At 34.0% G+C, this 13,954-nt stretch overlaps 1 protein-coding gene across 2 annotated transcripts in view; it reads right to left on the bottom strand.

The window, feature by feature from the left end:
- The window catches only part of PPP4R3B (protein phosphatase 4 regulatory subunit 3B), a 67,415-nt gene that overhangs the window by 32,206 nt on the left and 21,255 nt on the right, over positions 1-13,954 (bottom strand). For both annotated transcript variants that reach the window (XM_008512709.2, XM_008512710.2), the window contains exons 5-7: positions 8,260-8,337; positions 6,553-6,669; positions 4,985-5,101 (exon numbers count right to left, since the gene is read on the bottom strand). In XM_008512709.2, coding sequence (XP_008510931.2) covers positions 4,985-5,101; positions 6,553-6,669; positions 8,260-8,337 — 312 coding nt within the window. The remainder of the gene's footprint in view (positions 1-4,984; positions 5,102-6,552; positions 6,670-8,259; positions 8,338-13,954) is intronic.

Below are 13,954 nucleotides of genomic sequence, written 5' to 3'. Positions count from 1 at the left end.
ATGGATCTAGAGATTATGTTGCATAGAACAGTATGGATTAGCAATGCAGTCCTATCCCAGAAGTACCCTCAGCTCAGTGAACAACTAAAACTAGTCTACTACAATGCATGACTAAATCCACTCAAAAGTAATAATGTGCTTTCACAGATAATGAACAAATAGTTGCTAAGGAATATAATAAATGGTTGAATATTCATCAATAAACTAAAAGTATTATCAGCATTCTAAGTTGTCTGTAAGGCATGTTTCATTTCTTAATTAACACAACAGAGCAAGCCTGACAAGCAGAAGAAATAGCTAAATCAAAAGACCCAGCCTCTAACTGCAGTGCTGCCAATAACTAGCTATCTAAGTGACCTTATTAACTCTTCCATGTCAGTTTCTCCAATGGCACAAGGGGAATGGAACAGAAGATCACTAAAGTTGGACAACCCTCTCAAAATTCAAGTCAGCATTTCTAATTGTCTCCTAAAGTTGTTCCCTGGCATTAAAACACTACAAGTACAAATCCAATTTTCCTTAACCTGCTTCTCCAACAATGGCATTACTCAGGCTAGAAAACTCATTCTCAAACAACTGCGGCAAAACAATGAAAATGTAAGACAAACTACCAGAAAATTTTTTCTTTCGGTGGATCTGAAAATAAACCATTATAGAGTAACCCCAGTGAATTTATTCCAATGCTAGGGCACCAAAATCTATTCCAAAGAACACCATTTTAAATTCATAGCCTTAAGAGAGCCCAACCTCTTCCTCCCCACTGATGTCTGCTTATTCCTATGGTCTGTTTGTTTTACTTCTTTCACACTGCATAGTAGCTTCTGCAATTATAACTTTCAATTCAGAATCAGCACCTAAATGCCACCATCATTTGCGTGCAATGTTCTGAGAAAAGGGTCTAAGTCAGGGGTTGGCAAACTACAAAACTATCGGCCAACTGCCTAGTTTGTAAACAAAGTTTTACAGCAAAACATTTACAGTAACATAGCCACATCTATTCACTTTCAAACTGTCTATGGACAGTTCATACTACAGTGGAAGGGCTGAAGAGTCACAACAGAGACCACAGCCCACCAATTCTTATTTACCTTTGGGTACGTTAAGTTTGCTATCCCTCACCTAAATAGCAACATTTAAGTAAGATTACAACATTAAGTACAGCTTCTGGGAGATATTTCAAAGTTGTAGTTGTTTCTAAATCAAAGTTTTAGAGAAAAGATACTCCTGTTGGTTTCATCACTCACTTCATACCATTCTTAGAAGCACATACTTTTGTTTTTAAAGGACATTTAAGTGGTTTAAGAATTTTGCAACATTGCCAAAAGTAATAAGCAACAGAGTGCAAGTTCTGGGTGTCTACAAACGGAATTCAGAGATTATCCAGATTATCAGTTGGCATCTTTATTTTCTGATTGGGAAAGATAAAGAACATGCTTAATTTCACTGCTACTAACATAGATTTCTTAGAAATATTAATTTCTTGATATTGAGATATATTTTATAATCTATTGCATAAGAGAGTCACTATCAGCCAAGTGGCAATCATGACAAAGTTATGTGAAAATTTTCCACTGACACTTCTGGTAACATCAAGAAAATATTAGCATCTGTATATCTTAGATTCCATTAATACAGTAAGTAAGACAAGAAAGAAAGAATGGCAAGAGCAGGAAAAATATTCTGAAGTAGTAGAATAAAAATAACTGAAGGATGTTGTGAAAACCTTTCCAGTTTTTTTCTTAATATAAATGTAAGAATAAAAAAAAGTCATGCATATGAAATTTGCTCTGCAGCAACCTGAATAAAGGATACAAGTATTATAGAACCAATACCTCTTTCAACCCATTCTGACATGTTAGAAGAAAGCAACAATAGCTCCTCAAATTCTACAGAACATAATGATCCCATTCCCTAAGTCTGTGAAATGGCAAAAGAGACTGAACAAAAACTTAAGCTCATTTTTTAAAGTTAGAGGAATTTCTTAACATGATGCACTGAAGTGGAGGTTATTTCTATACCATTCTGGACACAAAGAAATAACCTAAATAGAATCATGAAGAAACATCAGACAAATTCAAATTGCTGGATACTGGACTAGAAACTTTTCATTTTTGTCTTGGTTAAAAAGGATATTATTGGGATAACTGACAAAATCTAAATTAGGGCCGTAGTTAGATATTGTGAAAATGTTAATTTCTCAATTTTGACAATTCTACTCTGGTTATGTATACATAGCTTTTAGTACAAAGACATTAAAGTAAACAGGGGTAAAGGGACATTGTGCCATTATGTCTGTACCTTATTCTTCAATGGTCCAGAATGAAAAAAATTATTTATATATGTAAATGTATATATACAAATACAAGCAAAGAAAGAGAATAATAAAGCAAATAAGAGAGAAAATGTTAACAATTGGGGAATCTGGGTGAAGGGTATATGGGAGTTCTTTGTACTATTACTGTAACTTTTCTGTAAAAATTAAAAATTATTTCAAGTTAAAAAATTGACACAATTTTAAGAAATGAAATGGGATATGTTCAACATAAAATACTGAACAGTCAACCCACAAAGATTAGCTTATATATTTTTTTAACTTCTTATTATGGCAAATTTCACCTCTGGAACTATTTTGAAGCAAATCCCATACATATAATTCTATACATATTTCAGTATGAATCTTTAAAAAATAAGACCTCTTAAAAAAAAACCTCAATGCTATTATCATATCTAAAAATTAACATATGAATTTATTCCTAAGTGATAAATAAACTGAAAATATCTGCCAAAATAAGTAGTTCAGTAATAGCTGTATTACTTATCCAGTCAGATACTAAAATAAGTTTTTACTAAATGTTTCAAAGGCCATTAACATAAAAAAGTGTGAAATCTGTGGCATAACAAAAAGACAGCAATTATCCAGCCTTCCAGTTTCGACAGAAATAATGACTACAGTGACAAATGTTAATATTTCTTTGTCTCAACATACTTTTTTTTTTTTGCAGGGAAAGATTCGCCCTGAGCTAACATCTGTTGCTAATCTTCCTCGTTTTCTTTTCTTCCTCCCCAAAGCCCCAGTACATGGTTGTATATCCTAGTTGTAAGTTGTTTTAGTTCTTCTAATGTGAACCCCCACCAAAGCAAAGCAACTGACAGATGGGTGGCGTGGTTCTGTGACTGGGAAGTGAACCTGGGCGACCAAAGCAGTGACTGCTCAACTTTAACCACTAGGCCATCAGCGCTGGCTCTCAGTATATATTTTAATATTGTAGTCCATGTTCCTAAAACCAAATTTGCTCCATTATACTAGAAAGAAAAGTTTGAATGCTATCCATTTCTTTTGAAAGGCCATCAAAATATCAACTACATACTGAATACACAGGTAAGCTATATTTTTTTTCTTTTTGAAGGTTACCATCAACCCAGTAGTACAATTCAGCATGTAAAATCCTTAATTTTGAAAATTAAAAAAACTATAACTTATCCTCTTTTGTGGGCTAACTCAATTATTTTGAAGCAACCAAATTTTTAAATTGTAAAATTTTAGATCTCAGAAATTCAGGGAAATGAAAGACTTTGAAGACTGTGATTATAAAAAAGAGAGAAATTGAGAAAGAGACTTTTCATAGTTAAAAATCAGTAAGTGCTTCCCTGGGGCCAGCCCAGTGGTGTAGTGGTTAAGTTTGTGCACACCGTGGGTTTGCATCCCAGGTACAGACCTACACACTGCTCATTAAGCCATGCTGTGGCAGTGTCCCACATACAAAGTAGAGGAAGACTGGCACAGACGTCAACTCAGTGACACCCTTCCTCAAGCAAAAGGAGGAAGACAGGCAACAGATGTTAGCTCAGGGCCAATCTTCCTCACCAAAACAAAAGGGAAAAAAAAATCAGTAATTGCTTCTCTAAGTTTCATGCATCAATTAAATGTAAACAAGGATCTAACGAAAACAGAAATAAAAGCTTTAAGAGTTAAGAATTCTAAAAGTTAGTAGCTTACTATGCTCATGACTTGAGAGATTTTATGATGAATGCCTTTAATCACACACATCACTGAAGGTGGAGCAATAGGAGTGTTAATTTTAAAAGTTATCTTTTGTAAAAGATGTCACTAAGATAAGAATATCAACAGCGAAATTACAAACTGATTAATAAATTAGGTATATCTCTTCAAAGTCAGATTTAGCATCATTTGGGTTTAAAAATAAACCTTAAAATATACCTAACATAAAATATTTCTTCCATTTCTCTTCTAATATATAAACTACAGCATTAGCTCAAACTGATTCTAAAATAAAATTACTTACAAAAATTGGAAATATCTAACAAAGATAGAATGTAAAAACCTAAGTTGATATTAAGAAGTTAAACATGAAACATATAAAACAAATACAGTTTAACTCAATGGTGACTCATACAAGAATCAAATTAACATTGGGAATCAAAATCTTTATTAAGAAGAGATATAATTACATTTGAGTTATTTTCTACTTAACATTAAAATTTATTTCACATCAGAAACGGTATTTTAAATTACAGCTATCTGTTCATTTTGTTCTTAAAACAGTTTAAGGGGAAAGTCTAAATATTTCTGTAGTGGGAAAATACAACATTGATCTCATTATTAAACGTTCATCCTCACTAAAAAAATATACACATTTCAATAAGTGAAAGCAACTTCTTAGCTATGCTGACCTAAGGGCTTGAAATTACATTTCACGAGCACTTGAAACTTTTTTTAAGACCCACATCAAAGAATTTCATTCTATCATAATCTATTTATCTCAATACTAGTTTGAATATGTGTTTATTACAAGAAACAAATCAACTGCCACATATTCTGGGCTTGCCAAAGTCACGACTGATCAGAAGAAATCTATTATTTTGCTTCAGCAAAGATTAAGATTATGGTTATGCCTTTTCTCTCAATAGTTTGCAAACATTACACTACAGGTAATTTTCATAGAAACAGAGCATTACTACTTACGTCATCACTCTGCTGGGCTTCTTGCATTACAAATTCTCGAACCATGGATGGACTAAACTCTACTAGATAAGAAAATATATCTGTAGCAGCTGATCTGACTTGCAAATCATCCATGCCCTGATAAAAGGAAAATTAGGTTACTAAGAGACTGTTAACAAAGTTATACTTGCGTTACTATTTTCTTTCCCAAATCTATGCACACCTTCAACTTTTTGGAACTAGACATTGTACTGGAATCAAAATACATAACCTCTCCATCCTTTTCTTCCTTTGCTTTTACAAATACTAAAAACTTTCAGGCAGCTCAATGATTGCTTTCTGTCAGTTTTTACCACCACAAAGGTAAATATTCAGAGGATTTATATATAAGAATCAGCACAGGATTATAAACTAATGCTTTACAAACACCATAAAAAATTTTTTGGGGGAAGAGGATTCTTGATTTCAATATATGCAAAAAATGTGAATGATGCCTCCTAGCTAAGGCTTCAAAACTTTCCAGAATCTGTCTTTGGTCCTGGATTTGCCAGAGTTACTCCTTAGTAACCGGATTCTCTCGTTCATGACTCATCCTCATATAGAGAACACTTTGAAAACACACTGGGTATTTTCACTTCCCCACAACTTAGTTTTCTAAGGTAGCGATCCTGAATGTTTCCCCTCCTTCAACACGTGAAGGACACATGATTTGTGAGTTACAAATCTCCAGGTGATTCTGAAAACATTCTCTAACTCAGCAGTTCTCAAAGTGTGGTCCAGGAAATCTTGGAGAGGGGTCTTTCCAGGAAGTGCATGAGATTAAAACTATTTTCATAATAATAAATAACACTAACGCAATACTGGCCTTCTTCTTAGTCTATCACAAGTAAAGTGGAGTTTTCCACAGGCTACAAGATATGTTGATATCACAACAAATTAAACGCAGAAGCTGCTATGAGAATCTATCTTTTATTAAGCTAGACATTAAAAGGATTGGCAAAAAATGTGAAACAATGCCACTTTTATTACTCAATTTTTTTTGTTTTGGAAAAATTATTTTTTCACAGAAGTTATATTATTTATGTTAACATATGGTGGGTTGATTTTATTATTTTTAAATGAATTACTAAACACTTAATCTTCTCAGTTTTAATTTTTCATAAAATAAATACCAATGGATTAAACTCATATAAACAAAAGTATGAGAACCACTGCCCTAACCCCAGATTGCAGCATGAGCCATGTTGATCCAGTCTGCTTTCACTTCACTCACTGGTCTAAAAAGGAAAGATATTTTATTTTACTATGAAACATAATACTATTACAGGAGAAATAATAGTGTTGTAAAAATGTGGGATTTTTATTCACTTGAGGCCATATTATACGCAAGTAATTACATATTAATATTACAAATTTAAGTTAATGAAATTCTGAAGACTGAAAACTCTTATAATAATTCACTATCAAGTGAATCATAACCAAATTATAAAATTCAATATGCATTACTATAATAAATACTTTCCCACCTATAATATAAATCTATTACAAATTCACAAATTCAAAAATATGAAAAGAAACTGTATAATTACCATTACAATTTCAAGAGCTGGAAGAATCCCCAACTTTGCCAAAGTTTTGAAAAATGCGTCCCTGTTTTGAGGTTGTAATGTCTGAGAAAATGCACAAAATTCCTTGAAAAAATTAACCTGTAATGTTAGAAAGTACAGTTAGAAGTTGACACACATAAAAGAAAACTAGAGGCACACTGTAATGTGATCTACCACAGTGCAGAATTCACCCTTCTCAAAGACCTTGACTTTTCAGGGTATTCTGGTACCTCAAAACCTACATTAAAGAACATATTAAAAACTAAAAAACTAAAACTAAAAAAATCCCAAAAGTAAGCCGTGTATTATTTCTCAAATACTGAACAATTAACTCTCTAAAGACATTGCAGTGTACACCTTGTATGTGGAATCTCAGATGGCATACATATATGTATGCTACTCTTAATTTATGATTAAGGTGTAAAAATCCCATGGTAAAGCAGATATTTTAAATGAGAGCACATATTTTCATAGAAACCATGCAATAATAAATGGTGGCTGGGTTCCCAGGGAGCCCTCAAAAGTACAACTCAGTTTTTTTTTTGAGGAAGATTAGCCCTGAGCTAACATCTACTGCTAATCATCCCCTTTTTGCTGAGGAAGACTGGCTGTGCCCATCTTCTTTTACTTTATATGTGGGACACCTGCCACAGCAAGGCTTGATGAGCGGTGCGCAGGTCCACACCAGGATCCGAACCAGTGAACCCTGGGCCGCCAAAGCGGAGTGTGCGAACTTAACCACTGTGCCAATGGGCCAGCCCCACAATTCAATTTTTAAGAATTGGTAAGAACATTAGAGATTCTCTAGTCTAAAGGACTAATTTTCTAAATAAGAGAACTATTAATAAATAAACTAAAGATGACTTGGCTAATTTTTTTTTTTAAGATTTTATTTTTCCTTTTTCTCCCCAAAGTGCCCCAGTACATAGTTGTATATTTTCAGTTGTGGGTCCTTCTAGTTGTGGCATGTGGGATGCTGCCTCAGCATAGTTTGATGAGCAGTGCCATGTCTGCGCCCAGGATCCGAACCGGCAAAACCCTGGGCTGCTGAAGTGGAGTGCACAAACTTTACCATTCAGCCATGGGGCTGGCCCCAGACTGGGCTGATTTTAAGTCAGCAATTTTTCATTACTTCTTTAAAACCCAATTATCTAATTATAATGTTTGAGAAAATGGCAAACTGCTGATAACAGCAATCATCATTCTCTTTTTCCAAAGCATGGTTAAAGTGATTATAAACACATTCAAAAGAAAAAAACATTTCCAAGAACCAACTTATTTATCATTCATTTATTAATAAAGCATCTTCCTTACCTCTTGTTTAAAAAGCAAAGTATCTCTATAATGTTATTATCTACAACCAGAAAAATGTATGAGTTTGCAGTTCTGTCCTAACGTAAACCACATATCTGATTTTGGGGTTTGTAAGGCACACAAATTCCCTCATGGGGGGGCGGGCATGGCGATGAGATAATCGCATCAAAATACCTTAAGAAATTTCTAAAATATACAAAAGAGCAAGTTTTAGAAACTTTGAAAATAATCATTCTTACAGCATAATTTAAATAGATAGCTTTCATCTCATACTAACTATAAAAAATTCTCTCAAGTTAACAAATTCATTATTAAAAGCTGTGTATGCCAAAAGAGTAACACTCTTTAAGGGTTTGAATTTCAAGAACAGCTTACCAATTCACGCCGTTTATCATCATCTGTAGCCTCATCTGTTAATTGTGCAAAAACTTCAGACAAAAACTTCTCATCTTCCTATACGAGAAGAAATAATTAGTAAGAAATATCAACAAAAGTATAAAGTTACACTCATATATATGATTCACATAAATTATTATTAAAGTAGCTGAAAACCTAATAGCAGCTTCATTATGAAACCTAAAAAATCCAGGGTATAGGGGCTGGCCCAGTGGCACAGTGGTTAAGTGCAAACGTTCTGCTTCTGCGGCCCGGGGTTTGCTGGTTCAGGTCCCGGGTGCGGACGTGGCACCGCTTGGCAGGCCACGCTGTGGTAGACGTCCCACATATAAAAAGCAGAGGAAGATGGGCATGGATGTTAGCTCAGGGCCAGTCTTCCTCAGTGAAAAGAGGAGGATTGGCAGCAGTTAGCTCTGGACTAAATCTTCCTCAAAACAAAAACAAAACAAAAAATCTAGGGTGTACTTATGTCATAATTTTCAAAACTTAATTACATCATTCAATGTTGTATATACATTAATACCTCAGTTAACCAGAAAAATCAACTATAAAGAAAAGAAAAACAGACGTTCCAGATGTCATGCCTGAAAACTCATCTACTTTAAACTCAGAGCCTCTCTAGCTCCCTCTCAGGGTCTATTAAACATAATTCAAGCAAGCTTGAAGATCTCATTGTCAGTGAGAAAAATTTAAATTACAAATAGCAGATTAGAAAAGTTAAATTACAAAGGTGGCACAGGGATGACAGTAAAGGAAACCGAATTCTGGCAGCGATAAGATTACAAAGCTTTTTAAAACACAAGAACTCATGAAATATAGTAATCTAGGGCCATTTGGAGTAGAGTCTTACATGTTCTTGTGGTCCCCAAGGATATAACTAAATGACAAAACACTACAATAACAGCTTTCATACTGATGACTTTGAGGTATTAAATGACACGTGTTAATTTTTCTAAGCACTGTTTAAAAAGACAAACAGAAAAACAGAGTATGTACCTTCTGATTTTATTTTTAATATAAACGTGTGTCTAAAGTCTAGAAGGCATAAACATTAAAATGTTAACTACCTTTTGGTGACGGATTATGAGCGATTTCTTTTTGCTTATCTATATTTTCCAATTTTCTATAATGAGCATGGACTATTAAACTACAAAGGAAAAAACTGACATGAATATTGAAATTTACTTTAGAGAAGATTTCCATTAAACTTGCTAAAAGAAAATTGTGTTTTAAGCTTCAGCTATCTCCCAAATTCACTTTTATGAAATACAACTTATATCAATTTTAATTAATTAAAGTAGCATGTTCTAAAAATGCTTGTAATAGTGATACCTGATGGTTGATGATAAAATCAAACCATGACATGTAAAGGATATATCTCAAATACCTGCCCTTTTCCTTACTGTGGATCATTCACAAAGCGCAATCAGTCCCTTAAAGCCCTTCTGAAATAAGGTGGAGTATATGAAAAAATAAACCAATGAAAACCACTAGGTATGATCACAGAAAATACCACATGCTCTCCCACTAAAACATCCATTATTGCTACTCAAAGACACAACACTGAGAGACAACCCCTTTCATCAGTCTCACTCAGAATGGTGTTTCCTTTGTTATTTATTTCATTGACTTCTTTTGGACCTTATGCATTATAGCCTGAACTATCCACCTTCGAGGGAGTTCAACTGCATATGTAACCTACTTATCCCTCAAATCACTTCTTCCAAATACTTATCTCAATATTTTAGATTTGGTAAGTACACATTTACCTCTACTTACACCTTTTATAAATTTTTCTCTCTCTGCATCTCTCCTAGATTAAATCTTCCTTTCTTGTCTAAAAAATTTTTAACTTTTTCAGAATATTTTTACAGGAAAATAGTTCCAATTCTGTGATAAATGCAATTTCCCATTTAAATCCTTCTTACATGATTCATTATTTGTGGGCTGACAGCTAAAACTGCATGAAGTATTATAGAGGCAATTTCAAGTATTACAGTCTGCCAGGAGAATGCTTTCTGATTTCTAGTACATATTTTTTTTCTGATTTCTAACATTATACTTGATAATATTTTACAAAAGCACTCTGTTCCAATGTACATATTAAGGAAGCAATTGATTGACAGCTTAAAATCTATCATAAATATAGATGGAATGTTTCTCCCCAAATCCTAAGTTCCCTGGTTCTCCCAGTAATTAAACCAGTCTCTTTAGATCACTTTAGTTTTTCTGTTCCATTTCATTTTTTTTTTTAAAGAGTGGCACCTGAGCTAACAACTGTTGCCAATCTTCTTTTTTTTTTTTTCCTGCTTTATCTCCTCAGACCATCCCCCGTACATAGTTGTATATCTTAGTTGCAGGTCTTTCTAGTTGTGGGATGTGGGACGCCGACTCAATGTGGCCTGATGAGCAGTCCCATGTCCGCGCCCAGGATCTGAACCCTGGGCCGCTGTAGCGGAGCGTATGAACCCAATCACTTGGCCACGGAGCCGGCCCCTCCATTTCATTTGAAGAGCTTTTATTTTAACAAAACATAACTATTTTGAATCAAATTGCATGTGTCTGCTTTTTTGGATAACAGAACAAAACCTTATGGGGAAAGAGCTGCTTCTAAAAAGTCTGAATCAAACTTTTTCCTCTGTAATAATGTAAAAATAGGCACATACACAAAACCAAAGTACCAAAACCCACAACCCATTCACCATTTTTAGAATCATGTAAATGCAGAAATTTAGAATTAGATGAGGCTTTAAGAGGTCACCTATAGACTGCCTAATCCAATGCTAAATTTCACGAGACTGAGGCCCAAAGAATGGACTTATCTGACACTAGCTAGTGAGAGATGGATTTAGAATCCAAGTCTCCTGCATAATGAGGTTTTTGTCACTCCAACCACACATAACAGGATAGATTCCTAAGTAGTTCAAAGTTATAAAACAAACCAAAGCAAAATACACACAACAAACTAGAATCGGCCAAATATAAGATAAAATGCAACAGGTTAAATCCTACATTTGAGTACAAAAATCTCAAAAACAAAACAAAGAACCATATTAGGCAAACAGTTGTTTTCTTAAAAGGTTTTGGAAGATTTTACATATTTAATTAGTAATTGGGATGAAAGGTTAGAAATTTTTCTTTCAGTGCTGAAATCCTGCTATCTGCAATATATATCAAAAAAGAACTAAACCACTGACCCTACTGGGTTTGTTTTTACCTCAACTCTTATCTATGAAACAGTGGAAATATATGTAATATGTTAAAATATCAACATTTGAGATACCTGTCCTCCATTATTTCTAGTGAAGAGAAATGTTAAAACTTTTTATTCTGAAAAGGATCTTAATCTGTAGCTGTTTGTGTGGAAATAAGTTTACTTTATTGGCTTTCAGGAATTTAATTTATAAAACATGTTTAAGCATATTTCTCAATTCTGGGCACGAGGGATTTTGATCTGCAATTAGCTAGAAAATTCAGGTTAACTAAAATCTAAAGCCCCTATCATGCTTAAGAGAATCTCAACATGTATTTGAGTATATACTAGGAGCCAGTGACCACATTAAGTGCTCTCATATAATTTCTCAGCTAATTAATCTAATTTAGGCTAGGAGTTGAGTTATGTACTTTGTACCACCTCATTTTGGTCCAGTTAGACAAAATTTCTTATTTTCACTTGCTTTATGTAACTCACGCAACAGCAGGTTAATATTCATTTAAGAAGCTACAGGTATGTATATTAGTTAGCCAGAAAGCTATCTGGAAACACCTAACACCTAGCCAAAACACTTCTACATGGAAAACTCAGAGTAGGGCTTTAGGAAATGAACCTTTAGAGGGCAAAGGCCATAATCTTAATTACTTCCCTCTCATACATTGTTGAAAATAGAATTCAGCATCACAGCTGGCACATAAGAGATAATTAAGTGGTAAACCCTAGGTAAACAACAGGTTGTTCACAGTATCTGGCTATTTCATAAAATGCATCTCATGGACCAGAAATGAGTAAGACTTTCTTTTTTTAAAGCTACACTTGACTTATATAATTATAGTCTTTACAAATAAACCTAAGGCAAAATATACAAAATGACATACAGAGTGTTACAAATATTTATAGATTAGTTTGCATAATTTATTTTTTAAAACATAGGAAAGCATTTATGATTTACTATCATGGATTTGGCAACCCTTCTGAAGTCAAAAGCAGTCATTTGAAAGCTACACTTGAGCCTCTGTCACTGGGTCCTTTACATCAACTATATTGACTGTGGGTCTATTTCCAGTCTCCTGAGACTGTAACTGTTTTCCTGTCAGCAAGTGAAATGGCACAACGAAGTGTATAGTATGGTTTTTAAAAAGCAGTCCCCATATATTATGAAAGAACCTAATGTGTAAGTCTAACTTCCCTCACATTTATTATTGTGGAATAAAGAAAAATTGACAGGTTAAAGAATGACCTAAAGAAGTAAACCCTACACAAACAGTAGAGTAGCAATAATAGAAAGGTGAATAATGGTTGGAAGTATCACAAAACAGAGTCTCATAGCTAAGGACTAAGTCAGAGATTCTCAACTTTTTGGGCTCAGGATCCCTTTAAACTCTTAAAAATTACTGAGGACCCCAAAGAGTTTTATTATGTGGGTTATGTTGACTGATACTTATCATAATTAAAGCTGAGACATTTAAAAATACTAACTCTAAAAAATAAGCTATTAGATGTTTATAGAAATATTTTTTATGAGAAACAAATATACAATCCCAAATTTTAAAAATTTAGAAAGAAGAGTGCTTTGTTACACATTTTTCCAACTCCCTTTAATGTTTGGCTTAACAGAAGACAGCTAGATTCTCAAACCTGTTGCGGTATGTTGTTTTGGGTGAAGTATGTGAAGAAATTACAGCCTCACACTCACATCAAGTTGGAAAAGGGAAAATCTTACAGATCTCTCTGAAAGAGTTTAGGAGACCCCCAATGGTCCACAGACTACACTTGAGAACCACTACATTAAGTATACAGTAGCTGCTCAATAAACTTAGTGACTACTGATATGGAAATAGCAAAGGCAGTTAGGTTGGATACCGTGAGTATAGTATACTACCACAAGTAAAGCAAAATTTTCAAAATCATGCTTACTACACTGTTACGATATAAAGAATTAACATGATAAACATGGTATAAAACTCCTATTTTACAACTCAAGGAGACAGAATAAAATCAATCTCATATAGCAAATAATCTAAGCATCATTTCCTGAAAATTAATGCATGTTTCTCAATCCTGGCTGCACATTTGAATTATCTGGGAAGCTTTAAGCACACACACTCACACATACCTCAATAATAACTAGGTTTCATAAAACGAAACAAAAGATACTTTCAAAAATAGCTGTTTCACTTTGGGATGATGAAAAAGTTTTAGAAATGGATAATGGTGATGGTTGCATAACACTGTGAATGTACATAATGCTATGAATTGTATGCTTAAAAGTGGTTAAATTGACAAATTTTATGTATATTCTACCACAATTTTTAAAATGCAAAAAGTGAAATAAACAAAAAAATTAAAAAACAGCTGCTGGGGCCCGCCCCATGGCCGAGTGGTTAAGTTCACGTGCTCCGCTTCGGTAGCCCAGGGTTTCGCCAGTTCGAATCCTGGGCATGGACAGGGCACCACTCA

This window comes from Equus przewalskii, chromosome 14 (assembly GCF_037783145.1).
Source record: "Equus przewalskii isolate Varuska chromosome 14, EquPr2, whole genome shotgun sequence".
NCBI classification, from domain to species: domain Eukaryota; kingdom Metazoa; phylum Chordata; class Mammalia; order Perissodactyla; family Equidae; genus Equus; species Equus przewalskii.
This window is presented reverse-complemented; position numbering and strand designations above follow the sequence as displayed.